Genomic DNA, 25,613 nt, shown 5'->3' with positions numbered 1-25,613 from the left:
CGGCCTTCTGCGGGCAAACCCCAAACACTCATCCCGGCTCTCCCAGCTCTCCATGACCCCTGGAACCCTCGGACCGCAAACCCCCACTCCTACACCCCCCCGCGCCCCATCACCCGCTACAGCAAGCCCCCATCGCCCCCATCGCCAAGCCCAAAGCCTCACCCCACACTCCCAGCGAGCCCCACCCCAAAGCCCCACAATCCCACTCACGCCCTGACCCCAAAGTCTCATCCTCCCGGCACTCCCCACCCCGAACCCCCCTGACCAGTCACTCCCCGGCCTCAGAACCTCCCTCCCATCTCCCCCAGCACCCCATCATCTCCCACCCCAAATCCCCTCTTGCCCCTCCACCCCAAAGCCTCTCTCTCCAAACGCCCCCGACCCCAAATCCCCCCGTGTCCGCTCTCGCCTGTTCCGGGGGGCGTGTCCCCGTCCCCGCCGGCCGCACTACATCTCCCGGCATGCAGCGCGCCGCGCTTCCGGCGGCGCGTCCCGGCGGCGGCGGCGGCAGCAGGTAAGGGCGGGCGGGGGCCGGGAGCGCCGCCGAGGACGGACCGACGGACGGACGGGTCCGGGGAACCCGGGCTCAGGCTGCCGAGCCCCCTGCCCGGGGGTAGCGCTCCGGGACGGGGGCCGAGAGGCGGCGGTGGCGGAGGGGAGCCGGGGGCAGCCCGGGGATGCCGCGGAAGGGCCGGCGCTGTGCGGGCGCTTGCGGGGACCGCGCCGGGGGTGTCCCGGCGGAGAAGCGGCTCCCGGGTCAAACGCACCCTGCGCGCCGGCTCTGAACACAAGGAGCGGAGTTCTCTGTCCGCTGCTGCCGTCCTCCGAAGGGCGATTCGGAAACCCTGAACGGCTTGGGCTGGCACTACAATAAAAGCCGGGTTTTTCTTCCCCGCTGCCCTCCTGTGCCTCGGCGTGAGTGTTTCCAGCTTCCCCGAAGTTCCCTGTGAGGCAGCCCCGTTGGTATTTCTTTGTTTGATCTCTCCTGCCTTAATGTTGACTGAAATTTGAAACGTCCCCGCTGTGCTTTCTGGCTTAATTGTTCTTTCCCTCTGTTTGCACGCAGATGAATTATTTACCTCTGTGCCTTGCGTTGGGTTGTGTTTGCCCAGGTGGAGGTAGGCGAGGGCTTGGTGCCCTGCTCTGGGGCTGAAATACTGCAAAAAAAAAGTAAATTATGTGAGAAGGTGCTCAGCTGAAGCTGAAATGAACTGTGAAGCTCCTTAAGCTTTAGGATGTTTAAATGCTGCTTCTACAAGCCTAGAAAGAGAAGTGGGAGTCAAAGAATCCCGGAATGACTGGGGTTGGAAGGGACCTTAAAGCTGTTCTTGTACCACCCCCTGCCATGGCAGGGCACCTTCCACTGTCCCAGGCTGCTCCAAGTCCCATCCAGCCTGGCCTTGGACACTTCCAGGGATTCAGGAGCAGCCACAGCTGCTCTGGGCACCCTGTGCCAGGGCTTCACCCACACTCACAGGGGAAAACTCCCTCCCAATATCCATCTAAATCTCCTTGTTGAGTGTAAAACTGTTCCGCTTGTCCTCTCGCTTTCTGCCTGTATAAAAAGTCACTCTCCTTTTTATCATCTTCCTTCAAGCATTGAAAGGCTGTAGTGAGATTTTTCCAAGAGCCTTCTCTTCTCCTTGTAATTGCTTCTTTGTTGCTTAAAGAAACCTGGAATTGTACAGGAGTGCGTGTTAAACTTGAAGTTTCGTGATGTTCCAGTTTTTCAAGAGCAAATTCCCGTGCAGAATCAGGGAAGGGACTGATGAAGTTTCCACAGTCCACTCTTGGTAGGTGAAGGATGTTCAGCTGAGTTAGTGTGATGTGCTACAGAAGTGTAATTAGGGGAGTGTAATTAGATTTCCTCAGGAATGCCTGATGCTCTTCAAACAAGACCTTTCAAATGGATCCAAGTTGCTTTCAAGAGCAGACAACACCTAAAATTGTAAACTTGGTTTAAATTCCTTTTTGTGAAGGCTGCAAAAAAGGGGTAAAATAGAGCCAAAACGAGGCTGAGTGTCAGGGATGGGGCTGTGACACGGTCACACCGGCTGGAGCTGAGGATCTGGACGGTGATCACAACAAAACTCCTTTCTCATTCAGAGTGGGTTTAAAACCTCTTCTTGCCAGCAGTGCTGGAATGACTGCGGGGTTCTGTCCCACATTAAGGCGGTTTTGAATGTGTCAGTGTGTCCTTTCACGGGTGATACTCTGATATCTGATAATGTGTTTTTGCAAGGAATTAATAATGTGTTTTCTTTCCGGATTACCAAGAGATGAGCTGTGTCTGAGGCACAGAGCATACTCAGGTCCTGGGGGATGGAGTTGGGAGCGTGGGGCAGTGCCACCAACAAGGGGAATGCGATTGCATCCTTGTTTTCGTGCTGCTGGATCAGTGCTCTGTGATTATACAGTCTTCTACTTCATCTAGTCACCGGTTAATTTGATTTCCAGTTTAATTTGATGACAGTTTTGAGAGCCAAATCGTTTGTATTTAAACAAATGGCTTCTATTTTGATCAGATTTCATTGTGTTTGGCATGTGTTGGAGCATTATATGTATTAAAAAGCGCTGAGGCTGCGGTTCCTGCAGGTTTATTAGCTGGTGATGAATATTCAGTTCCAAGCTGTACAAAACCTGGGGGGGAGAGGGGGGGAGGAACTTAAAACAGAACTGGGTTTTTCTGGCTGGTCTCAGTGATACCATAAGCAAAAAAAAAAGCTGCAAATATCCTCAGGATCATTTCAGTTACCCCCAAACATGTCATTTTTTAGGCAAAACCAGAACTTTGGGCTGCAGGGAAGCTGGTAGGGCTGTTGGGGACAAACACATCATCTTGCTCCTGCATCCATTAAGGTGGCAATGGAGATGCTCCAGGTCATTCATAATCAGTTCCCTAATTTCCCTTAGCAGTGATTTTCTGCATACAAATGCCACCTGAGTTTCTTTTCTGAGTGTGAGAGTGTTTTTTATTTCTGGTTTTTTGCTGGCAAGTTTGGAGCCTGTGAAAAACTAATGGATGCGCAACTGCGGCATTGTTGGGCCTCGGCTTTGTGTCAAGGGGAAAAAAAAAAAGCCCTTTCAGAGATCTATTTTTATCAGTTAATTAGTGGCTCTTGCTGACGTGTCAGTGATAACTATTCCCAGTTCTTCCCTGTGCAGTGGGGTCATGGTTAGGCAAGGAATGCAGCAGCCTGCATGGCTGCTCATCCCCGTGCCTGGAGGTTTAACTCCTTCCAAACTCTGCCCCAGAACCCAAGGAGGATTCCCAATTGCACAGGAGGAGTTGGCATGCAGATACACGGGATTTTGGCGATCTTCAGCAGAGGTGCTCTCCAGCTGGTGGCTGCCCGTATTTTTTTCCTCTGCCCAGAGGATTTACTGTGTCTCAGTAGGAGCTGAGGTGTGGAGGTTGCTGTGATTCGCCAGTGGCTGGGTGACAGGCCTGGAGTCAGGGGTAAAAGACCGCAGCTTTCCCAATTCTTCCTCTTATCTGCTGATTTGGAGTGACTCAGGACGGGTCTGTCGGGGTTGGAAGGTGACCAGGCAGAACATCTAGCGATGACACATTGGTATTTTGCTCCTTGGAGATGAGGAGTTGCTGTTTTCCTGACTTCCAAATGACGAAGCCCTTAACCTGAAAATTCTGCTGGTGTTGGTTCTCTTGCTTGTAGAGTCACTTGGTTTGATTCCCAGTGGTTCTTGTGCTGAGATAGGGAGCTGAGAGGCAGCTTTGGTCTCAGCTATACCCTGGTTGTCTCTGCCTGAATTTCTTTGTTTATTGGTGAATCTCTGCTTTTTCTGCTGATGGGGGAGGGAGGGCTAATTATCTCAAGAGAGAGGCTTTAAATGCTATTAGCCAAAAGAAACAGGCTTCATCTCCTAACTTGAATGAGTTGAGAGAAATAACATGAAGCACCGGTGGCAAAGATGCGAAAATTGAGAGCAGTCCAAACGGTTTCTCTCTGCTGAACCCTGGAAATAGATTTATTATTTCTTTTCCCCGAGCCTTTGGCTGCTGGCAGCTTTGGAGGAGCGGGGGAAGGGGTAAACAGATTGTTAACTTTATTCTTTTGTGTTTGTGCTTTTGGCATACTGATTCCAAAGCGCAGCTAGGAATCACTCACCTACCAGCTGCAGTGCAGTGTGATGGGCAATTCATTATCAAGGGCTAATTAACCGCAGCTGCTGAGTGTCATGGGGCAAAACAAGGTGCATACTGATGAGGTCGGTTTGTGCAAGCCTGGCACTTCTGTGCAGTCGGTGCCTTCTGGAACAATTTTAGGAAAGATCATTGGACTTCGGTGAAGTTTAGTGCTGTTAGACCCGAGGGTTGGAACTTTTTCAGTGCTGGCTCCACAAAGCTGCTGCTAAAAGCCACCTAAAGGTTTTCTTTTAGTTAACCAAGCCCCAAAAGTTAACCCCTTAATTAGAGCTGTGTTGCCATAGACTTAGTTGTCTGAAATCCGTCAAGATTAATCCCCACCATCGATTTATACTGTAGCTGCCCCCTGTGGGCTTCCTTCATCGCTTCACACTTGGCTGTGGGAAGGATGAACCTCTCTTAATGTGTTTTTCTCTCCTTTAGCTTTTAAGGGGTGCAAGCAAGAAGAACTTGGCCCTGTTGGTGCAGAAGAGCCTCGACTGGTCAACTTGGACCGAAGTTTGGGAGGCCCTGGCGTGTTTGGTGTCTGCTCAGTGTTTCGTGGTGGGCAATGCTCAGACCTCTTGCTGTGTAAACACTGTGTTACAGAGGGTGACTTAGCAAAAAAAAAGAGGCTATTGCTGAGTGTGGCCTCGTGGTTGGGATCACAGGCTGTGCTCAGGGAGGTGAGGCTTCCAGAGGTGCTTATGGATGGGGAATAAAGCCAAAGATTGCTGTCATTGGAGTATTGGAGCTTTAAACAAAGCATGTCACCGTGCCAGTTTTCAGGGGACTTTGGCTGTAGTCACATGCCTTTGAAGGTTGTTTTCTCTTGACTAATCCTTCTGTCCCACTCCAAATCAAAGCAGGGGTGTCTGTCACCGGCTGAGCTCGCTGCTGTAGGTCGGGGGATCGGCTGCTCCTGCTGGAAGGGGGCTTTGGTCAATGTTAGTCCTGTGCTCCCCTGCAGGTGCACAGAGTGCTGCTGCTGGGGTGTTATCTATTCCTCTCCAGAGCTGTCTAGAAGTTTTTGCTGATCTGCTGCAGTGCCAAGATCCACAAGAAGCAGTTTGCAGGTAGAACTAACGCCTGCCAGCCTTCGGATCCTGATGCAGGGGCGACTTAAGTGGGCTTGAGCAGGGATAGAAGCAAGGTCAGGAGGATTTGAGCAGGTCTTTGCTGGCTGCCTCAGGTTCTGTGGGAATGCATTTTTAAAGCCGCAATGCTGACAGTGGAGATCTGGATGGATCCACAGAATACCTGCTCGGCGTTCCTGGATGGATGACCTTGTGCTGATGAGGTTATCTTTATCAGCTGGGACTAAGGAGGAGCGAGATAATTACTGAAACGGTGATAAGCTGTCAGATTTGTGCTAGTAAATTGGGGCTTTGATTTTTTTTTTTTTTTGGCAATATTAAGTCTAGTGTGTGTTGCAAACCAGGTGTAATTTACTACTACGTGGGAAACAGGACAAGCAGGAAAAGAGCTGTTACAGGATCATGGAATATGCTGAGTAGGAAGGGACCCATCGAGGTCGTGGAGTCCAACTCCTGCTAGCTATTTTCCCTTGTCGAGGGTGTTTGTGTCATGCCAGAGGAGAACAAATAATTAGAAGCAAAGTCTTCTTCACTTACATTTGTTGGTTAGCAGCAGGTGAGAAGTGGCATGTTCCCTGTAGGGTCACGGAAGCTTTATTTACCTTGTGCTGAGAGTTAAATTAGTGCTTATATCCTGCTCCTGACTTGGCTCTGTATCTTGTTCCTCGTGCCTGTGGGTCAGGGCCAGAGGGGAGCAAGGTCATAGAATTTTTCATCTTATTTCCAAATCAGTTTTTGACAGACCCATGGTTATGGAGAGAAGCTCTGTGATTGCAGGTGTCTGTAGAGGAGATTTCTCCTGGCTCTGCTGCACCTCCTTACAGCAGTGCCTGCCTCTGGGTGAGACTGTCAGATGAGTGTCCACTCCTCTTGGCTCCTGCTGTTTGCAGCAGTTTTGGAGTCAGTGATGGTTTAGGCCACCTGGCTTTTCTGTACCTGTTCAGATCCAGGTCAAGGCAGTTGATAGAGGCCCAGCAGTGCCACAGCAGGAAGGGAAACTTGAGAGAAGCTCTGACCTGGCACCTAACATTGTAAAAAGTGGGGTTTTGCTATTATTGTTCTGTTTCACTTGTCTTATAAATACAGGATTTTTTTTCCTAACTATGAGGATAAATAGTTTGCAGGGAAGAACTCTTCTGGGCTGGCAGACTTTGTTCATGCAGGGACTGCTCAGTTGCTGATATCTGAGGTCAGGCTGGATCCTTCTGTCCCTCAGCTAGCAAGGCTGATATCTGGGATTGTTCAGCATCCAGTGTCTCTGGGGGTATTGATATGGGCTTACACAAAATGCATCTGGAGGAAAGAAAGGGGAGAATTTTCAGGTTGAAGCTGGCTGTGCGAGGTGTCCTGAATGCCCTGCAGTGTGGTCACCTGCAGAAACCTCTGTGAGCACAGCAGGCTGGGGAAGAGGGATGAAGGGTGCTTGTGAGGCTGCTGGATGCCCCAAATCAACGTGACACCAGTGATTGCACCAACCAGTGTTACTCCACATCTGCTTCCAGCCTCCAAACGAAGCCTTCAATCTGTGCTTTAATGACTGTGTTCTCTCTGCTGGGAGTCCAGGGAAAATCAGGTGGACCAGAGGTCTGATTTAGCTCCCAGCTGTGTTGCTGTTGTGGTGTTTGATGTCAGGCAAGTCGCTTTTTCCTCGTTTCATCCTTCTGCCTATCCCTTCCAAAACTACCTGTGGTTAGTGAGGATGTAGTCATCCTCCTGTTTATAGCTGGAGGGACGAATTAATTCATCTCAGCCTTAAGGGGTATAATTAGCAGCCAGGTTTTACTGGTCTAGTCCCATCCTGCTGCGTGTTGTATGGGGTGTAGGTGGGCCCTTTAGTAAACAGAATATGAATAACAGGAGGAAGTGTTTGAGTATCAGGTATCTTGGGTAAATCCAGCATCAGCCGCGTTGAAGGAGTTGTTTCTTGATTTTCACCTCGTCCCGTATTTTGTGGGTGTGTAATTTGAAGTTTTGACTCTGCAGTTTTTTAATTTAAGGGCTTATTCAGGTTTCGCACCGGGCTTTTCTGCCTGTGGCTCTTGCTTTCTGTATTAAGTTCTTTTGCAAGGGGGGGATTTTTGAGAGCTTTTTCAGTGGAATAGGAAAAAAAAAAAAAGTTCGCCTTGATTCTGCAGAATTGGGATTTATAAAGCTGCTGTGCTACATTTCAGCATGGAAAGGGAGGTGGGGGAGAAACCACCAGTAATCCATTCCTCCTTTAATATGGAATTGTATAGGTGAGACTCTCGCATGGAGAGCAGCAGTCCTTGCATAAGCACTGGATACACTAACATTTCTAACTAGTAAATTTATGGATAATCTCTTCTTTCGGAGGATTTATTCAGATTTGAGAGCATTAGCCTCTGGGAAAATTAAACCTCTTTTAAATCCACTTTGTTCAGAGACTAGACTGAGGAGCTGCTGGTAAGCCCTGGCATCTTCCTGCTGCTTTTCTGTGGGCTTGATTGGAATTGCAGTGCAGGGACACAGCTGGTCCAGAGGCATCGGGGCTTTGGTTTTAGAGGCTTTATCCAGTTGTGGCAAAATGGATTCGGAGCCTAGTTGCTGTTCCTCTAAGGGGCATGTGCAACTTTAAGCACTGCCAAAACCAAGAGAGCCCCTAAAACAGCCAGCCCCAAAGGTAAGAAAGATGAAATGTTCATGGGAGCTGAAATGCCTGGATAAAGCTATTTTTCTGCGTAATGCCACGCTTTTGTGGGGCTGGTGGTGGCTGAAATGTCAGTGTGCTGGGTGCTGCAGTGCCTGCTGAGGCATACCCTCGTTTCAGGTGGCTGATTCATAGCTCTGTGTGTTTAATCACAGTTTCTATAGCGGTGGAATCTTGAACACACAGGTGGAGTTTGCTCTTAGTCCACTGCGGGTTCGCACGAGCGTCGTGGCCAATCCATTCCTGTGTCCTTGCTGAGCAGAGTCATTTCTTTAGGGGATAATACTGGAGGCTGTTCTGTGTTTCTGGTGCATGCAGTGAGTACTGAAACAGCTCTTTCATTTTAATAGTGTTACTGTTTTTAATGTTATGTCCTGAGCATTGCTTTGTCCTGTCATGTGTGGCTGCACTGTGGAGTAAATGAAGGGCAGGATTGCTTATGTTGATGTGAGTGTTTATCTTACTACTTTTTGATTATCATTTAAGATAATTGAGCCTGTGATTGTGGACTTGAGTCTTCCTGTGTTCTCCACAAACACTTCCCTCAGGGTTTGATATTATATGTTGGCACATAAGTCACAGGGACGCTTTTACAGCTGTGGTTTAGTCCTGTTCTACTGAAAGCACAAATTCTTCTGTATTTCCAAGGTGACTTTGCTGCAGGAAGCAGCTTTCATTCTTAATGCCGGCAGCAAGGGGTTTGATTTGCATCCTCAAGATAATGTGGTTGGTAGTGGATTTAGAGCCACGTGTCACCTTGCTCTGGTGTCCTATAAAATATGTTGTGTTCTTGAACTTGGAGCAGAGCGTTGATCCTGGAGAAAGGCGCCACTGTTGGGTCCCTCGGTGGGATGAGAGTCCTCAGAGTGCTGCTGATGAGTTTGGCTTCAACAAAACCTCGTCTGAAGCTGGTGCTAAGCTTTTGGGGAAGTGTGCCAGTTTAATGTTTGCCTGCATTGATCATACCTTCTTCACCCTTGCCCTCTTTTCAGCACGAGCACTTTAAAGGTAAATAAAGCTTCCTTGTCCAAAATTCTGGCTCTGATGTGGCCTGACACTTGCTTGTGACAACTCTTCCAGTTGAAACAGGAATCTGTTGGGAGTGGGTTTGTATTAAACCCATTAAACAGGAGGGGAACGTGTCCATTGCCAGGAGTCTGTTGGAGATGTTGGCTGAAAATCGTTGTGTTTAACTCCCTGTGCGTGGGGGTCAGCAGCAGCAGGCTGCTTTTGCCCACGTCCCTGAGGTGAATCGTGTATGGGGCTGACCTGCTGTTCAAATGCAGCACTAAAGCATTTGGGAATGCAGTGCATGGGGAACTGGGGTGCTGGATGCCAGCCCTGCTCAGCTCTGTGGGTGCTGTTCGTGTCTCCTCCTTCACAGTGAGCAGCTCCCGTTTCGTTGTGGGTGTCCCTCGGAACTGGGAATCAGAGAAGCTTTGCCTGTCAGGCAGACTGCATGCAGCTGAGCTGCAGCTCCTGGTTTATTTGCCACTTCTGTTAGTGCTGAAGGCAGGAACGCTTTGTTCCCTGCTTTTTGACTGTAGCAGTTTGGAGTGCGAGATCTTCCGAGCTTGATTTGGTGAAGCTTTCTCACAGTTGCAGGCTTGATCCTGGAATTTAGCGTCCCTACAAACTCTGTGTTCAAAAGGAATTCTTTCTGGGGAGGCTGTGTTTGTGCTGGCTGGTAGGAACCTTGCTGAGCTACCTGTAATCGCTGTCTGGGTTTGAAGCAGCAGTTGTGGGGTGAAATGTTTGCTTGCCTTTCAGCGGAGTGCTTGTCAAATAGTCTCATTCAGTGCACCCAGATTTTTAACAGATGGGATTTCTGTTTCTCAGATTTCTGTGAGCCTGGGCAGCCACTACAATTGTTTTGCAAGGTGAGACATTTCTGTTTTGATGGGCAGGAGATTTAATAATGCTGTGTGATTCATATCAGTGATGAGTCTGGGTTTGGATTTTTTAAAAAATATATTAGCATTTGTCTTCAAAGAACGCTAATTGAAAGGCAAAAGATGACAGAAGCGGTTCCTGAGCTGTTCTGATAGGATGAATGAATCTTGTGGCTAGACATCTCTGTACACTTGAGGGGATTGGGAGAATTGGTCTTGGGCACCGTGATCATTGTGCTCAGAAACTCTTCCCCTTGTGCTTGGGGTGCCAGGAGGGACAGAGTGGCACCGGGGCAATGTGGACAGCACAGTGCCAGCCCACAGCTCCTGCAGGGGCTGTGGGACACCAGATCTGCCTCAGGCCTGTGGAGGCAGTGATTAACCACAGCAGGAATCCATCCTGTGGATGGCCGGTTCCCGATGGAGGCGTTCTGCAGATGCCCAGACTCGCTGAGCAGCGCAGGAACCGGGAGCACGGGAGCAGGAGATGTCGGTGTCCGGTGCTTGTGGAGCTCAGTGAGCACTGCAGGATCAGCTTCTTGTGCTCATCTTGTCTGGGCAAAGGCAGCAGTCTCTGAGTGAGCATTCAGTCTCCATTTGCCTAGAACAGCCCTGTTCCTGCTGCAAATCCAAGGCCATCCTAAATACCACCGCACTCGAGGGGTCACAGGGCAGCAGGAGTGAGGAAAGCAGAATTCAGGCTCCAATTTAGGGTTTTATTGCCTGGTCTTGGGGCTCTCATTTCTTTTGCGAATGGGTTGTTTCCTTCCTGCATCGCCCTGGATGGAAGCAGGGTGTCCAAAAAAGTGAAAATCTCTGGTGATGACCGAGCCGTTGCATGTTAAATTTAATCATCTGGGGACATGTGGGGCAGGTGATGCATTGGTCAGATCTCAGGATGTGATCTGCCAGTGGGGGCATGTGGTCCCCAAAAGCCAGAGAGTGCCTGTGTGTTTTAGCAGATTGCAATTTAATTGGGCTAGGAGTGAGTCTGAGCTGTTTTTGTGGCTGGAGGATTGCTGGTTTATGTCATGATCCCTTAACAAAACAGCTCTGATGGAGGCAGCCTCTGCCATGGGGCTTTGTGTCTCAGCGGCACAAAGGCTGTGCTGGAAGCAAAGCTGGTGTCTGTGTGCCTGGTGTGTCCATCTGTGCTGGCTGAGAGAGAGCTGGAATTTGGAAATGCTTTTAACTGTGTGGCGGGAGCAGGTGGCTTTTCATCAAAATGAACTGTTTATTCTGGTAGGGATTGGGGCAGGGTTTTGTTGCTGTCTGTTGTTCCAAGAAGGTGGGAGGAATGAGGGGTAGGAAGCGTGGAACTGGTTAAACTGGAATTCCTGGGTAGTGCCTGCCCTTGGGTTATGGATCAGCGTGGTCCTGCTTATTTCAAAACCTAGGGCTGACAAATCCTGCTGTTTTGGGATCAGTTGGTGCTTTAGGTTTTTGCTTCTAGGTGTACTGGAAGAGTTTAAGGGTAGTTTCATAGTAGAGAACTCAAATAGTCTTGTAAATATGAGTAAACAATCTTGGTTTGCCACAGATGCTCTGAGATGATGCAGGATAGGTGCTCCTGGCTCAAACAGCATGGAGAGATAAGGGTGGCACCTTCCCTGAGCTGCTTGCAGTGGGGAAAGGGATAGAGGAGCGGGCAGGATCTGTGATTCACAGATCTTTCCAGCCCGTTTGGTGCTGACTCCATGCCTCCCAAGGCCAGCCCCAGGCTGTGGGGACAGACACCGCAGCCCTGTGTGGGGCTGCAGCTGTGTAAACACCCCAAGGTGCTGGAGCTGCCCAGAGCAGGTCCTGTGCATTATTCACTCCCTTCCCTTATTCTCCAACAACTGCTTGTGGCCCATGTGACAGACAAATTGAGGAACTGAGCTGGATTCCAAGCAGCTGCTTCTGCACCAAGCTGGTTCTGGCTGGGGTCAGCTGCTCCACGGGATCTCTGGTGCCAGTGGAGAGGAGGGAGGGCAGAGCCTGTGCCACCACAGCTTTCACTGCCCTCTGCGCTGGGGGTATTTTGGGATCCCAGAGCAGGTGCCATGCCTGCCATCCTTTCACCTGGTGCCTGCCCTGGAGTTGCTCCCTTGAGGAGATTTTCTGGCTGTTTTGCCAGTTTAGTTTCCATGTCAGACTAACCCGAAAGAGCTGTGATGTTGAAGGTGTGCAAGGGCTGTGCTGAGCTCCATGAAATTAGGGGGTTTGGTACTGGGGGCTTTCAGGCCTGGGAATTTTTGTGGGAAGCCTGGTTGTTCTTTGTTTTGTTTTGATTTTTTTCCCCATCGCCTCACACAGATCATACAATGATGGGGTAGAAGGAACTTTAAAGACCATTTAGTTTCAATCCCCCTGCTGTGAGCAGTGACACCTTCCACTAGACCAGGTTGCTTTTTCCTTGTAAAAAGCTTTCATCCCAAATACACTACAAAGTTAAATTTTTGCAAGGCATTGGGAAATTCGTGGTGCTTTGGTTCTTTCTAGTGGGCTCTCTTTGCTGAAAATAAAGCAATTAAAGACTTCATCGGTTACTTCTGTGGTAAAAGCTACTCAAAGCCGGGATAGTTCATACCAGACCTAACCCAAGGCTGAAAGGAAGCTGTAGTAATGGGGAGGGCAGTTGAAAAACAGTCTTGGTGGTTTCAAATGAAATTGTTTATCAGGTCATAATTACAGGGGCATGACCACAGACACCCTTTGGCTGCTGAAACTGGGATGGCAGTAGGATTGTGTTATGGCTGAGTGGTGTGAGTTCATGGGCTGCCTTCCCCTGGAGCTCCCTGACCCATCCAGAAAAACAGGAGAGGCTGCACAGGGGTGCAGGTACAGGTCCCAGCAAGTAAATCTGCAATGAATTAAACTCCTGAGAGCTGGCAGAGCTCCTGCAGCTTTCTGTGTGTCGATTGTGGCTGCTGGCATGGGAGGGTGCAAACCTGTGGGCTGGAGTCGCTGTGAAAGCCGCTGTAGTTTGGCAGTTCCTGTGCTCTGGGGTACGTGTTATGTGTCTGAACCCTGTTTTGTTGGGCACCTCTTTGTGAACTGAAGTATTCCTCAGATGAAGTCGCTAAATCTCCATTTATAGGCCAACCCTGGCTGATAAATACCCTCTGTGGCCTTCCAGTGAATGACATCATCCATCCAACTTGGAGTTGTGTCAGAGGGGAAGGACCCCCCTCAATCCTTCAGATTGCTGCAAGCATCATTATTTACTGGGCAAAGCTGGGTCAGGTTGGCTCGAGCCTCAGTTCCTTTTTACAACAAAACAGCTATTCCTCAACAACTTTTTAATTGCAGACCTGAGTTTCCCTTTAGCAGACTTGTCACTGCTGACTGATTTTCCATTTAAAATGAGCAAGTTTATCGGGTGTAGGTAAGAATACAACGCTCCCTGCTTCCAGTGTATTTTTACATTTCCAGAAATGCTGTTGGCTTATTCTAGTGTTTCCCTGATACCTGTGCAGGTTTCAAACTCCTGGGCTCACTCACAGCCTGCCTTTGAAATCTTAAAAGCCTCATAAAGTACTTTTTGTTTCATTTATATGGCTCAGTATGGATTTCGGTCCTGCTAGTTTTAATGTTTTTCTTTAATGTGCCTTTTCCATATTACGTTTTGTAAGTGATTACATTCTCCTTCAATTTCACTCTTTTTCATCTGTGTTATTCCTCTGATACAGTTAATTCCCTTTCCAGAAACCTTGTTTAGGATTTACCTGGAGTGCTGCTGATGGAGGTGGAAGGAGTGGGGGTACATTTTTAACTGTTCCTGGTTCTGGCACCTATCAAAAGGTCCTGTTTGCTGAGCAAACCAGCAGTTCCTGGCTGCTTGATAACTGTGCTGGGGAATGGGGTCATAAAGTGAACCTGCTCTGATGTCCAAGGGCATAGCAGCTGAATAGAGCAGCAGGGCTGAGTCTGGTGTACAAGAGAAGTCACCACAAAGTGTCAGCTTATGGTTCAAGGTGCTCATTTTTTAAGGATTTTTTTTTTGTCACTGGGTTTTAATTCTGTTCTGAAGCTCCTCACAGGCTGTGTCATGATGGATTCCTCTTACCGAAACTTCGGGAGGTGTCTGTAATTCTCGGTAGCTCTCAGGTGGATTGATTCAAGTGATCTGACAAACTACTCAGGTGTGCTGGTTCCTGTTCAGGGAGGGGCTGGGAGCTCCTGGATGTACCTGGATATACCTGGATATACCTGGATATATGTTCCTAAGGCACATCCTCTGCAGGATCCCCAGCTCGTGAACCAGGGGCTCCTCATGCTAAGTGTGCAGAGCCAGGTCTAACAACCTTCCTATTAATAGAGCCCATCCCACGGCGTTTCCTCAGCTCCTGTGCTTGAGACATTGATGTTTTCTCTAATTTTCAAGTCCTCTCTGCTCCTTGGTGTTATAATGATTCCCTTGATTTAGTTGGCACGTTTGGAGAGGAGCAGTTTCTCCTGGTTGCCTTCCTGGCCCAGAGCAGCTAGGCTGCCTGCAGGGCACCAGGAGAGATTTGCTGCTTCAGTTGGGTGTTTTTTTAACCATTGTTACTGTTGGAAAAGCCTTTTGTGGCTGGAAAGAAGCCCTGATAGCTTCGTTGAGCTCTTAATGCAGCTAAAAGTGTTGGCTGGAAAAATGTCATTTCTAATGGAAAGTTAGAGTGGCGATGAGAGAACAGAGCTGAAACATTCCTGTTCTGGGAAGTGGGGGGAAGTTCTAGGAGATTACTCTTTTTAAGATTATCCCACTCAAGATTTAATTAAAGATAATTTGGAGGAGTATATCAGCCCAAAACCCACAAGATGAGTGACCATGTGCTGAGCAACATGCTCTAGTGGGAGGTGTCCCTGCTTGTGGCAGGAAGGTTGGGATTAAATGATCTTTCAAGGCCCTTCCAACCCAAAGCATTCCAAGATTCCGTGTCCCTATCTGAAAGCGTTTGCAAGAGCGTTAGGAAAGGCACAAATTCCACCTGAGATTAAAATCAACTTGCAGCCCAGTAGGTCGGATGGCTGCACCAAGCACCGTCCCCAGGCAATCAGTGTTGCTGCTTCATAAACTTTGTGCACAACCATGAGGACTACAAATATATATATATTTTTTTTTTTTAAGGAAATGTTCTCATTCAGGAGTTTTATGGGCTTATTTTCACAATGGGATGCCTCGCTGCCTGCAGTTTTAAAGACTTTGCCAGATCAGCAGTGGGAATTAATTTCTCTGTTGTCCTAGTTAAAGCCTGAGCACCTTTTTATTAAAGCCGGGGCTTTGTGAGAAAATAATTGCCCGAGGAGGGCTTCTTTAAGGAAATTTGATATCTTAATCAGAAATAATTAGAAATTATGCTAGTGAGTCTGTGAAAGAAAAATAGAAGGCTACAACTGAGGAATTTCAAACCACCTGAACTGCTTGGCAAAATCTGCCTCAAAAGGTGACATTTCATGCTCCTGCCGATTCAGTGATGTAATTCCAGAGTGTCGATTCAGGGGGAGCTTTAATTTCAAATAGCTGAGCTGTTCCCAGTTGAAAAGTGTCGACTCTCTAAGTTGATAACACCTACACAACACAAGCTTCCTACATCTCCTATTTTTATTTTTTATTTTTTTTTTTTTCCCAAGTGGGAACGTTCCCTTTGAGTGTGGAATTTGATTAGGGATGCCTGGTTTATGTGCTGGAACGTGCAGCAGGGAGGGCACGGAGTTTAATCAGATTGCACAAACCCTGTGGGCTGTTTATCCCAAGAAGCATTTTGAGCATTCAGGGTGCTTTGGGAAAGACCCTCATGGCAGGATTGCAAATTCAGCTCTGCTGCTGCAGGATTTTGGGGAGTTCAGGTGAGCTTTCTGACGAATCCCTTTTAGGGCTTTGATGGTGGTTAAGGTCATTCCTCTCCATTCTTAAACGGAGGCAAAAGGAAACACTTTTCAAAGGGGCTCTGCAGTGGTTCAGACTAAGAGTGACCTCATTCAGGGGAGGAAATGGTGGTTGAATTGAAATTGTCTGTCGAGTCATAATTACAGGGGCATGACCACAGCACTGAATGAGTACTCAGCTGCTTGGTTTTTATTCAAAGTTCGATGAAAATGGGAACCACAAAGTGAAGGCAAGAGGTGGTTTGGATTTTACCCCAGAAGCCAGAGGTAAATAAGTAACTCTGTTGTATTTTGTGCATTTTGGGGGTGTGTTACAGAACTGGCACAGATTATTGTAGCTCAGATAATGCAGTCAGCACAGCTCTCAGCTGCTGTCTGAAACAGTGGGTCCAGGATGAGAGGTTTGCTTGGATCTGTCCAAACAAACTCATCTGGATCCTTCCTGGGAGACAGGCACAAGCAGAGGACTGAGCTCATGTTTGCTTGGTGTTCATCAGGTATAAACCATAAAATCCTGGGATGGTTTGGGTTGGAAGGGACCTTAAAAATCCTCCAGTCCCACTCCCTGCCATGGGGAGGAACACCTTTCACTGCCCCAGGTTGTGCCAAGCCCCATCCAGCCTGGCCTTGGACACTTCCCTGGATGGGGCAGCCACATGAACTGAAATTCCCTGTGAGGTGCGGTACAAGAATGAGCTGTTGCATGATCAGGTATTTGCAGAGCACAAAGGAATTTTAATTTCTGACGAGCCCTGTTGTCCTGAAATCAGTTGTGCAGTAAAACACAAGTTGTGCCAGTCGCAGAGCTGAAACCAGCGTGGTGCTTCTGGGGCTGGGCTTTCACAGGGGCTGCAAGCTGATCTCAGCTGCTTTTGGAAGAGGGAGACCTTCTACTGCTCTGTGTCATGTTTTTTTTCTCTTTAAAAAACCCCTGGGATTCATTTCTTTGTGGTAATATAACAAGCTGGAAAGGATCTGGATGAGAAACCCTTCCACTGGTGACCACCATTTTGGGTAGGTTAAAGCACTCAAGCTTATTTTTGGGGTTGAATATTAGATGCTAGCGAGCATCTAGTGTTTAACATGTTGTGCATTGTTTTATAACCTTTACAGGAAAAAAAAACAAACATAAAGGCATCTCAAGACTTCTTGTTCTTAACATTCATAGAAGTAGGGAGCACGCTCCTGGTTGTTTTCCCTTTACACTTACATAACCTTCTCTGAAAGGGGAATTGTACTCGAGGCATTTCCCCATCTCCTCTGTGCTTTCAATCACTGCACTAATTAATTTATATAGGCCTTGTGATTGGGCTGTGGTCTGGGTTTGCAGAGGCCCAGCTGGTGTTTTTGTAACTAACTGGGGATGCCCCAGTGGCTTCAGCAGCGATGAAGTTCATCCTAATATGGATTTGTGCTGTCAAGAATTCAGTTTGTCATCCTCTGCATTTTGGAAAGAGGGAGAAATAGAAAGTACGGCTTAGATTTTGGGCAGTTTAGCTCTGCACTTCAGATATCCATTGTTGTTTGCTTTGCTGAAGCAGGTGCTGGTGAAGCTGGTTCCTTTTAAGTCCCACTATGCAAAAATGTGTGCAGCCCTGGATAACGGAGGCACTCTACAGAAACTGCTTTATAAAGACATCAGTTGCCTTCCTTTTCTCCTTCCTTTGCTGTGCCCAAACTTTCCTGAGTGACAGCAAGCTGCAGGAGTTGCATTCTTCAGTACAAGAATCTTTTAATGCATTTTGAGTGTTCGATGTATTGATAGATTAAGTGGTCTGTGTTGGCTTTGTGGGTGTCCAGAGCTTCTTTAATTTCCTGGGTTTCATGATATCAAGCAGTTGATCACCGCATAGCTCTGCCTTGCTGCCTCCTTTTGAATCCTCCTACTCCTGTGTCAGCTTCACAGTAATAAGAGCATCTGACCTCTGTGTGAATGGGCCATTCTGCTTTAATTTTACCCTGTGCTTTTATCAAGAAGGTAATTTTGGTCCGAGACAAACCCTTCAGCCGCTTCAAGGACAGTGAAGGGGGAAGCTGGTTTGCTCTGTTCATACTGCAGTTTTTTCTCTGCACCTCCAGAGTGGTGGATCAGCTGTCACCAGGTTTGGAGGCAAATCAGAGGTGTTTCCCATACTGAGAGCTAAATAGAAATAGCATTTGTCACTGGGGGCTGGTGCAGAAGCCGTGTTCATATGTGCCATTCTTTGCCATAGCTGGCTTTTTGGTGAACACAGCTCCTTCAGTGAACTGAAGCGCCTGGGAGAGGCTAGAGTGGCTTTTTCAAACTGTGCATGGTCTATTTCTAATAGAAGTATGGAAGAACTCGCTGTGTTTGGCTTGTGAGATGAATAAAGTGTCCATGTACTACTGTGGAGGCTTACATAAGGTGAAAGTTCCTAGGAAATACGGAGTATTGCAAGTTTTAATTTGCGTTTTGAGTCGCTTTACAAAAGAAGTTAATCCCATCTTGAAGACAGGGGAAACTGAGGCATGGATAAACAAAGGGCCTTGTCCAGTGTCCAACGTTCACTGTCTCTGGAGGCGCTCAGGGAACAGCTGGATGTGGCACCCAGTGCTCTGGTCTGGTCGACAAGGTGGTGATTGGTCACAACTGGACTCAGTGATCCTGGAGATCCCTTCCAGCCTCACAGATTCTCTGCAGGAGCAGGAACGATGCAGGGTCTGGAGTCGCATTCCAACGTTCTGCACAGCACATCCAGGAGTATTTTTAAGGTTTGCTTTTGCCCAAGTGTTGGAAAAAGCCACTCACCTTCCCCGTGGTGCAGTCAGGGAGGATGCAGCTCCCTTCCCTTTCCAGTTCCTCTCCAGTAACCTTATATTACTGTGCCACCCACAGGCAGCTACTGAGCTGCTGGAAAACATTTGCTGTTTGCATGGGGAGCCACTTACCAAATGTTAAGTCTGTGACAAAAAGCCACTGGGTTTTGGTTTTTTTTTATTGTAATATGAACTGTATTGAGGTTTTCAATCCTGGCTCTTCCAGTTTTCTGTTGAAATTGCACATAGAGTTGTTATACTTGTTGCCTGATTTTTCCACTTCTTCCACAAAACCTGTTCCTCGTGCTAACCAGCTTCTGTGTTCCTGCTCGAAGCCATTGCTTCCCAACAAGTGCAAAAATGCTTGTAGTGTTGGGATCCTCGGAAAGGGAGGGAAACTGCTGGGCTGTTAATTAGCAGTGCACCCTGTTAATTGGCGTGTTGCCAGATCAGGCTGCAGAACAACTGGGTTTAATCTGTGTGGTTTTATTGAGGAGGAATATTCTGATTTTCCCTCTGACTGACCTCTCCAGTGCTCAGAGTGTGGTTAGTGCAGAACAAACTGGGTCAGCCGAGGCTGCTCAGAGGATTTGGAAACCAGCATTTGTAGTTCCAGCAATTTGCAGGAACCAGCAAATGATGTTCAAACCATATAACTGAAGGACATGAGCAAACCAAGGCTTTTAGGTGGAGCTGGTTTGTTTTTAGACGGAGTCAGAAAAATAAATGAGCTTTTTGGCATCTGCTGACTTGAAAAGGAGCTTTTGCATCTCCTCTCCTTTGTACCACTCTGTCCAACAAGAGGTTAATTACACCTTTACGCCTTGTCTTGTAATCTGTACTCGGGCATTTAGCACGGTTGATTTATTTAGGCTTTTTAAGAATTTCCCTTGTAATACTTAAACTCCACTTGTGCACCCGTGCTGTAATCTGTCCCATGGGAGAACAGTTCGGTGCTGTTGAGGTATTCTACTTTGTAGAACAGAATTTTAATTTTGTTTACCAGGCTCTTAATCTCACCACTGGCAGATAAAATAAGTTTCTTTAGCCCTCCCCCTGAGGACCCGATGGAGCTTCATGACCAACAGACCCATGGCATTAGGTGGAGTTATCTCAGCTTTGCAAAAATCCGCTCATCTGGCTTCCTGGAAGGAGTAATTACTGGTGAGAGAATAAAACGTTGCTTTTATTTTTGAAATTGCATTTATGAAAAGGAGCAGGCGGCCAGATCCCCGGACCAGTTGGGGGGAGGTTTGTAAGTCTGGCCCTTGAGAAACATTTTCAGCTGGGGGGAGTCCTGATGGCTCGGATCAGCTGTTCAAGTGGAGTTTGGCAAATCAGGGAGGAAGACTCAGGACATTCTCTGCCTGATGAAGGGGAGGCTGCTCTGTGCCTGGCCTCCATCTCCCAGCTGCCCTAATGCCTGGTGTATACTTTTTTTTGTTAGGATGGTAAGCTGTTGTGGGCAGCATCAAGCTCTCATCTGCCCCAGCGGGAGCCTTCTGGGTGCTGCTGCAGTGATGTCATTTAAGTAGTGTAAAGCAAAGGGCTGGAGTGGCATAATGAGCGATAGTATAATGTTTGTTTATTGGCTGTTACTAGCACCATATTAGGTCAAAATGAATAATCATCTGGGAGTTGTCAGGTGAGCTTGTTTAATTTCATGGGTCACGGGCTCTATTAATGCAGGACCATGTTCCTCAAGCTATGTGTGTGTTTTAACCCTTCCCTTTCCCTCCAACTCTTTCCAAACCCTTACAAGAGCATCCTTTCTCTCCCCCACATGCTTTTCTTTCCAAGATAGCCTTGGGTTTTGTGTCTCATTGCAGTAGAAGTGCTGTAGTAGCTGCCCAGCCACTCTTTCGTCCCTCTCTGGAACAGTGATTTAGAGCTGAGCCAGCATGGGAACTGCCTTTCCATGCCTAAGGCAAGCCTGTTGGCAGCCACTGTGGAGAAGTAATGTGCCACTTCTGCTTGGGAGAGTTGTCAGTTTTCTGGTTTAGTGGGGGGAAAAACAACCAACATTGGCTTAGGTTTTAGCTGGACTTTTGGAAGCGTGCTGCAGTCTTTTGAAGGAAGCCGTTTGTGTTGCTGGACGTGAGCAGTGAGGACAGAGGGGTCCAAGCTAATGAGCTTCATTCTGGAGGAAGCTGAATGCTTAATGTTTCAGAGGTCTGGGAAAGGATTGCCAAAAGGGAGACCGTGAGGAAAGGGGAAGGCTGTAAAGGGGTATTCAGTAAAGCTCATGGATGTGGATTGCCCAAGGCTGGAAGGAACAGCAGCACCTTGGTGTGTGCCTTCGTGGTGGTTTGAGCTGGGGCTGTGGGGGTCCTGTCCTTCCTAACCCACTCCTCTGGATGTGCTTGATCTGCATCTGGGTCAGCTTTGACTGTTCTCAGAGCAGCTGGATCGGCGCTGGTGCAAGGGACGGGTGGGAGGGCACGGGATGAGGTCCAAAGTCTGGAATTGTGCTGGTTTGTGTTGCTGTGGGAGGATGTGACAGAGCTGGGAAAGGCAAAATTCCCTGTGCAGCAGGGAGTTTTAAGAGTGAAGAAAACACTCCAGCATGGCTGCAAATCAGTCGCTCTCCATTGTGTGTGGATTAGCAGCCTAGCTGGAAAAAAGCCATCACCATACTGCCAGGAGTTCAGAGCCGGGTCAATGGAACACGAACATATTCTTGGAGTGGTACAAAGAGCTGGGGAAAAAGCTGGAGAGTGTTTGAAGTCTCGAGGCAGACAAAGACAGTGGTTCTGCTGCTGTGGTGGCCAGTGTGGGGCAGGGAGTGTCCTGAGTGCTGGACGTTGCTGAGCTGTGCCAGCCACAGGGCTCTCAGAAACACAGGAATTTCACACACCTGTCAGGCCCAGGGAATGTGGGAGCACTCAGAGGACTTGAAAATTTGGAGGAACTGTGGGCATGTCACGCTAGAGAAAATGAAAAATCCAAGTTTTCTCAGAAGTAGGTATTGGGAAACGTGTGACAGTTGGGAATAAAAGCAAGTTTTTGTTCCGTGGAGTGGGTTATCTCAAGTACTATTCCAGAATGCAGCTTTCCAGTTAGCCAGTCACAGTTAACGCTGGCAGCAGGGAATCTGTGGTGAGCAGTGCCTGTTCCTCGGCGCAGGTGGAGCTCTGCACTCCTGCTTTGGCAGCCTGTGGCAATGCTGCACTGAGTGTGGACTTTGCTCCTTCCTCCTCTACCCTGGCATCACCTTTTTTTTCCGCAGTGTGCCTTTTATGCTTGTCCTGTTCATAACCAGATATTGTGGATTTAGTCTTCTGCTCAGAAAGATCCTCCCAGCAGAGGCTGAGGTGCTTCCAGCTGTGACAGATGTCTCTGGTGTGCACAGTGAGTGCCCAGCATCGATGGGCTGCCAGGATTAGTATTCCAGGCACAAATGTGCCCCTGGTAGTGTGCAGAGCTCAGCACAGCCTGTGCAGGAATGCCCTTGAAAGGCAAATTCAACCCAGCTCCCTGGTGGCTCTGGGGGAGTGGGAGCAGTGCTGTCATTTGTGCTGAGGTTCAAACAGACTTTGAGGTGGCAGTTTCGGTTTCCCTTCTGCTTTCCTTTCCCAGAAGGGCTGGCGTGAAAGGGCAGGCAGGGATAGTGGCTCTTCTGCCTTCAGTGGGGGAGCATTCCCTGGCACCAGACTGGACCAGATGGGGGTCAGGCTCTGCTCGCAGGGAGTAAGGGACAGCACAAGAGGAAACAGCCTCAAGTTGTGCCAGGGCGTTTTAAGTTGGATATCAGGGAAAATTTCTGCACCAAAAGGGTTGTCAAGCTGTGGCACAGGCTGCTCAGAGCAGTGTTGGAGTCATCGTTCCTGGAAGCGTTTAAAAACATGTGGATGTGGCACCTGGGGACATGGGGTTATAGTGGTTGGACTCAACCATCTTAGAGGGCTTTCCAGCCTAAATGATTCTATAGTTCATTCATTCCAGTTCTTGCAAATGGTGTCCTTGATGCAGCACGTGGATGCACCAAACCATGCATCCAAACGTGTGTGAAAGCTGCATTTTAACAGTGTTAATGGATCAGGCTGTAGGGATTCTGAGGGTGTTTCCTAAGCGATTTGTGGTTGTGTGCCTCTGAAATCAAAACCTTCTGATATTCCTGATCCACGCATTTGCTGCTCAGAATCCTGTACAGACACTTGTTCTCTTTTCAAAGCTGTGATCACCACTTATGTTTTGAGGCTCTGTTGAGGTGTTCCCCCCTCCATTCCAGGAGCATCACTACGATGGAACTTGAGCTGCATCAGAGGGAAGTTGCCTGGAGCACGGTTATCTGATCCAAAGAAGCATTTTCCCCTGCAAAGCTGAAAAGTCTCAGTGGCAGAGCTTCCATGGGGGGTGTGTTGTGGCTGTCTGGGCTGACTCTGCAGCCCTGGGATGCTCCAGTGCTCTTGAGGAAGCTGAGCACATGCTGCACAGCCAGCAAGTTGTCACATGAGGATGAGCAGCTGATCTGATGTTAAACTAAAGCCACCAAACGACACTTTGCTGCTGGGAGCAAAGGTGCTGAGTTGGCCTGGGCTTCGTGGGGGAAAGGTTAGGCTGAAGTGGGCTGTGGATAAAGGCTGGCTTTGGCTCCTCAGCACTGGAAGAACCTTGTTTTGTAGTTCTTCCCCAGTCACCCCATGCGGTTCCTGCTGGCATTGTCCAGTTGTGGTTGTCTGAGTTTGAACTGCAAGATTTTGAGGACAGAACCTCCTGTTTTCTAAAATACTGAGCCTGTTTTTTACTCTGCTGCAGAATCTGTCAAAATCAAGGCACAACATGATTTCCTCAAACTTAGTTCCCCTGGCACCTCATTTCAGAACTTTCTCTAGAGAAAAACTGGCTTTTCTACTAAAATCCTGGTTCCTTTTTTTTTGTCTTTTTTTTTTTTTTTTTTTTTTTTCCCCACAGTATGTTCAGAAGTGCCTTGATGCTGTGTGACATCTGAAATACTTCCTGTGCATGTGCTGTGCTGCCTTTGCTAGATAAGCAGTAGGCTGTTCCCTTTTACAGCAGGCACATCCCTTCCTGAAGAGGCAGAAGTGGAATGTTTTCCCTGGGAACAAATATTGCTGCTTTGTAATTATGGCACCTTAATTTTGTTTCTCTTTTCTTTCCATTGCAGCGTGTTTGTGATTAGAAGTTTCTGATGTCTTCAAAGCGGGGTGACAATGTCACACTCTTTCTAGTTTGGGGCAGGATTTCTGCTCTAGGTTCCCTCCACACTGATTTTGTGTAGGCTGTGCAGAGCTGATAGAGAAATAAAACTAAATCTGAGCTTTCTCCACACTTGGAATTTTGTGTGTTGACTTTGTTCCCTGTTTTTTGTAGGAATTTCTCCGGGCACTAGTATACAAGAGGAATGGAAGAGAACGCTGGTGAGTACAGTCTTGAGTATCTTGCCACAGATTATGGTTCTGACCTGTCCTCCTTGCTTAAGTGTCATAAAGAATCTGATTACTTTAAACTTGATGTCTTCATTTCAAGTGTAGAAGGTGATTAGAAAATGATGTAGTTTGGCAGATGCATCAGCTGCACTTGTGCTGTGGTGTGGACCACATCTGACTGAAGCTCTGTAATACAGGAGATATTTTTTGGAATATCCCATCTGTGAAACCTGGGATACTGGTCTCTCGGCTATCCTAAGCTCTTGAAAACCAGTAACATCCCCTTTTTTAATAAGGAAGAGGCCAGAAGCAATGAGCTAGTTTGAACAAGGCACGTGGCAAGGCATAAAGGAGGATCAGCTCCTGGTTGTTCCTGTTGTTCTGTATTTATTCCTTTAGGCTGCTCTGCGTTGCAGAAGATACAGGATTTTTTTTATTTTTAATTAAAATTTAAATCTCTTGCTTTAGGCTGTGTGTAGTGCTTGCCCTGAAGCAAGGAAACTCATTGCTGGTAGGTTTAACTGATGCAAGGATATGGTTGTGACTAAAACTCACAGATTTTTGGCTTAGAGATTGCCTTGAAGAGCTCTTCCGTCTGTTTGCCTAAAATGGCTACAAGAAAGGAGTTAAATGCCCATTTTTTTCCTCGCCATTGACATGAGATTTGCATGAAAGCTCTTGCCTGCACCGTGGGAAGCCAGTATCCATGCAGCATATTGACCTCACATCTTCTGGACTGTGATGCTGTAGTTGGTGGCTTCTAACTCATAAATAATATTTCTAGGTTAGTGTATTCAGCCAGGTGATGCCACCCTGAAAACTCTGGGAATGGTTGTGCTTGTCAGCAGGGCAGTGTGCTTGGTGAGGCAGATGAAGGCCAGTTTTTGGCTTCATACAGAGCTGATGTGTTGGAGCCTGGTTGGATCATCTGCAAGCCAAGAGCTCCTGCATAAAAGCATAATGTGCTTGTAGTCCTGGTGGCAAGAACTGCTGTGCCCCCCTCTTTGACAGGCTGTGAGGTGCACATTTAATCTCTGGTGATTGCTTTCCCTTCTGATTTGCTTGTGGCAAACTAAATACAAATGATGACTCGTGAAGGAGGTGGAAGGTGAAGTGAGTGTGGTGCCGGCAGCTGAGGCTGGAGCAGTCCCTGTGGAGGTGGCAGCTCCGAGACAGCCCTGGGACAGAGCAGAGCACAGCAGAGCTGTTTTCCAGTCCCTAGAGCTTGAGTTATGGTGGCTTTGAGCAATGTCAGGGCCAGGTTGGATGAGGCTCTGGTCTGGTGGAAGGTGTCCCTGCCCACAGCAGGGGTTGGAACAAGATACTCCATGTTCCTCCCATCCCCAGCCATTCTGTGACTGGTGAGCTCTCCTTGTTCACCAGGACTCAGCCTGTGCTGGGACTGCCACCAGCCACCTCTGTTCACATCACAAAGCTTTGTGTCCCTCTTCACATGCAATTGAACCCCATTTTTTGGCTAGATCAGTGAGACACAGAGCTGGAGCATTTTGAGGTTTCTGAGAGTCCCTGTTTTGATGAGTGCTGGTGGCCTGGGATGTGAAAAGCCGTATGTTCTGTTTGCTTTTTGCCAACTTAAGTAAAGTTACTTCCCCTTTTCCTCTGAACACCTTGAGTGGTGCCAGTTTAGGCTGGAGTGTCTGTACTGGATCTTTGCATGCACAGACACCCCACGGCTGGTCACGAGGCTTTACGTGTCACCTCCTTAGTGCCGGGAGCAAAGAGCCCTGTATTAAAGACAGAATAAACAGATGGATCTTTCATTATAAT

At 48.0% G+C, this 25,613-nt stretch overlaps 1 protein-coding gene across 11 annotated transcripts in view; it reads left to right on the top strand.

The window, feature by feature from the left end:
- The first annotated feature begins 475 nt into the window (after window positions 1-475).
- Window positions 476-25,613, top strand: part of PHACTR4 (phosphatase and actin regulator 4) — a 64,703-nt gene continuing 39,565 nt past the window's right edge. For 2 of the 11 annotated variants that reach the window (XM_040086214.2, XM_040086203.2), the window contains exons 1-2: window positions 476-514; window positions 23,770-23,816. In XM_040086214.2, coding sequence (XP_039942148.1) covers window positions 23,801-23,816 — 16 coding nt within the window. In that variant the 5' untranslated portion in view covers window positions 476-514; window positions 23,770-23,800. Of the gene's footprint in view, window positions 515-779; window positions 964-4,692; window positions 4,712-23,769; window positions 23,817-24,315; window positions 24,337-25,613 lie in introns of those variants that run through there. The other 9 variants (XM_058423568.1, XM_058423565.1, XM_040086207.2 and 6 more) reach the window with 8 other exon arrangements.

This window comes from Hirundo rustica, chromosome 25 (assembly GCF_015227805.2).
Source record: "Hirundo rustica isolate bHirRus1 chromosome 25, bHirRus1.pri.v3, whole genome shotgun sequence".
Taxonomy (NCBI): domain Eukaryota; kingdom Metazoa; phylum Chordata; class Aves; order Passeriformes; family Hirundinidae; genus Hirundo; species Hirundo rustica.
Note: the sequence above shows the minus strand (reverse complement) of the source record. Positions and strands in the feature narration are given on the sequence as shown.